Here is a 2,500-nt window from a genome sequence, read left to right on the forward strand (position 1 = left end):
AGAGAGAGAGAGAGAGAGAGAGAGAGAGAGAGAGAGAGAGAGAGAGAGAGGGGGGGACAGAGAGAGAGAGAGAGAGAGAGAGAGAGAGAGAGAGAGAGAGAGAGAGAGAGAGAGAGAGAGAGAGAGAGAGAGAGAGAGAGAGAGAGAGAGAGAGAGAGAGAGAGAGAGAGAGAGAGAGAGAGAGAGAGAGAGAGAGAGAGAGAGAGAGAGAGAGAAAATAACTGCTCCCCTCTCCCAAATAGATAGTCAGGTTTAATTCACTGCTGACTCCCAGGAAATTGCTTTTCCCAAGAGAACAATTTCACAAAAGAGGGGCAGAGAGAGCCAACAGTATATTCAACCCATTGGAACATTAAGACCTGCATTCATTTGTGTGTGTGTGTGTGTGTGTGTGTGTGTGTGTGTGTACGCGCATATGTAAGAATGTCACAATGTCCTTCCCAGGCACAGCTGCCTCAACTTGAGCAAATGCCTGCTTTTGAAAAACATTTCCTGCAGCATGACAAGAGAGGGAGAGAGAGAGAGAGAGAGAGAGAGAGAGAGAGAGAGAGAGAGAGAGAGAGAGAGAGAGAGAGAGAGAGAGAGAGAGAGAGGGAGAGGGAGAGAGGGAGAGGGGGAGGGGGAGGGGGAGGGGGAGGGAGAGAGAGAGAGAGAGAGAGAGAGAGAGAGAGACTGCAGTGATTTGCTGAACTGCTGTGGTGTTTAACAGAAGCCTTCTGCTGTTTGGTCTGTTGTCTGTTGTAATGTGGTCCTCAGCATCTCGTTGTTTTTTAGGGATGTTGACACTCAGCTGATCTCTCCACGGTGCTGTACAGAAATGAACCTGTCTGTCCCTCTGTCTGTCTGTCTGTCTGTCTCTGTCTGTCTGTCTGTCTGTCTCTGTCCCTCTGTCTGTCTGTCTGTCTGTCTGTCTGTCTGTCTGTCTGTCTGTCTGTCTGTCTTTCTGTCCCTCTGTCTTTCTGCCTGTCTGTCTGTCTGTCTGTCTGTCTGTCTCTTATTCATGTCAATAAAGGGAGTAAGGGGAGGCAAAGCAGATCAGAAATGCAGAGTAGTGAACATGCTTAACACAATTCATATATGTTACGTTTTCTGTTCTTTTTTTAAATGTATGTAATAAAGAGTGCTATTAACTCTCTCTCACACACACACACACACACACACACACACACACACACACACACACACACACACACACACACACACAAACAAACTTGATCTTGAAGATAGCATGATGTGATTTTCCCTAAACATCTGCATACTGTATCTCCTTAACTGTTGTCTACATAGTTGTTTACAAATACCTGCATCAACACCGCTCAGGCACGCCTAGTTTAAAGTAGCATAACGGAACAATTGCTAATCGCTAACGATATGTTAGCGGCTAAAACTAACGAAATCTCTTGAAATGTGCTGACTTTGACATTATGACAAACTAGTTAGTCAACAACTGTCCTAACACAGTCAAACATCAAGCAAGTGCAACATACAAGACAAAGAAAGACGGCAAATAAGCTACTTACTAGTTCGGCAGACAGTAGAAACCGGGCGGCTTCAGGCAAAAGTACATTTAGCAGTAATATGCCTACGGACCCTGGTATGGCAATGGCACGGAGGCGATTCTCCATATTAAAAGTCATTGTAGCGCCCCAATTTTTTTTAAAGCTGTTATTTTAAGGTAAAACTGCTTATCCTAACCCTAATCCTGATGTACAATTGCTGCAAAATTGCCACTTTAACACACCACTCCGCTGGCTGTTTCTCTTCCGTCTCCCAGATCTGCAGCTGCCCGACGGCACGGGCCTGGCTCTGGTGATGGTGCTCAGCCTCTTCGCCGGGATCATCGTGGTCGTGGGCCTCATCGTCATCCTCCTTCTGTGGTGAGAACATCTGGCTCACACCAAACACCGCCGCTGCCCTTTAATCAGACCACTAGGGGGCGGTGTTGGCTCCGACCAGCACATTAAAACACAAAACACACTGCAGCACATTAAAACACACTGCAGCACATAAACACAAAACACACTGCAGCACATTAAAACACACTGCAGCACATAAACACAAAACACTCTGCAGCCCATAAACACAAAACACTCTGCAGCACATTAAAACACAAAACACTCTGCAGCACATTAAAACACAAAACACTCTGCAGCACATTAAAACACACTGCAGCACATAAACACAAAACACACTGCAGCACATAAACACAAAACACACTGCAGCACATTAAAACACACTGCAGCACATAAACACAAAACACACTGCAGCACATTAAAACACAAACACATTAAAACACAAACACACTGCTGCACATTAAAACACAAACACACTGCTGCACATTAAAACACAAAACACACTGCAGCACATTAAAACACAAAACACACTGCAGCACATAAACACAAAACACACTGCAGCATATTAAAACACACTACAGCACATTAAAACACAAACACACTGCAGCACATAAACACAAAACACACTGCAGCACATAAACACAAAA

The 2,500-nt window shown here is 44.9% G+C and overlaps 1 protein-coding gene across 1 annotated transcript in view; it reads left to right on the forward strand.

Annotated features, from left to right (window-relative positions):
- The window catches only part of il11ra (interleukin 11 receptor, alpha), a 49,428-nt gene that overhangs the window by 41,993 nt on the left and 4,935 nt on the right, over positions 1–2,500 (forward strand). The window contains exon 10 of the mRNA XM_031577261.2: positions 1,775–1,877. Within this exon, the coding sequence (XP_031433121.1) occupies positions 1,775–1,877 (103 nt within the window). The remainder of the gene's footprint in view (positions 1–1,774; positions 1,878–2,500) is intronic.

Source organism: Clupea harengus, chromosome 12 (assembly GCF_900700415.2).
Source record: "Clupea harengus chromosome 12, Ch_v2.0.2, whole genome shotgun sequence".
NCBI lineage: Eukaryota > Metazoa > Chordata > Actinopteri > Clupeiformes > Clupeidae > Clupea > Clupea harengus.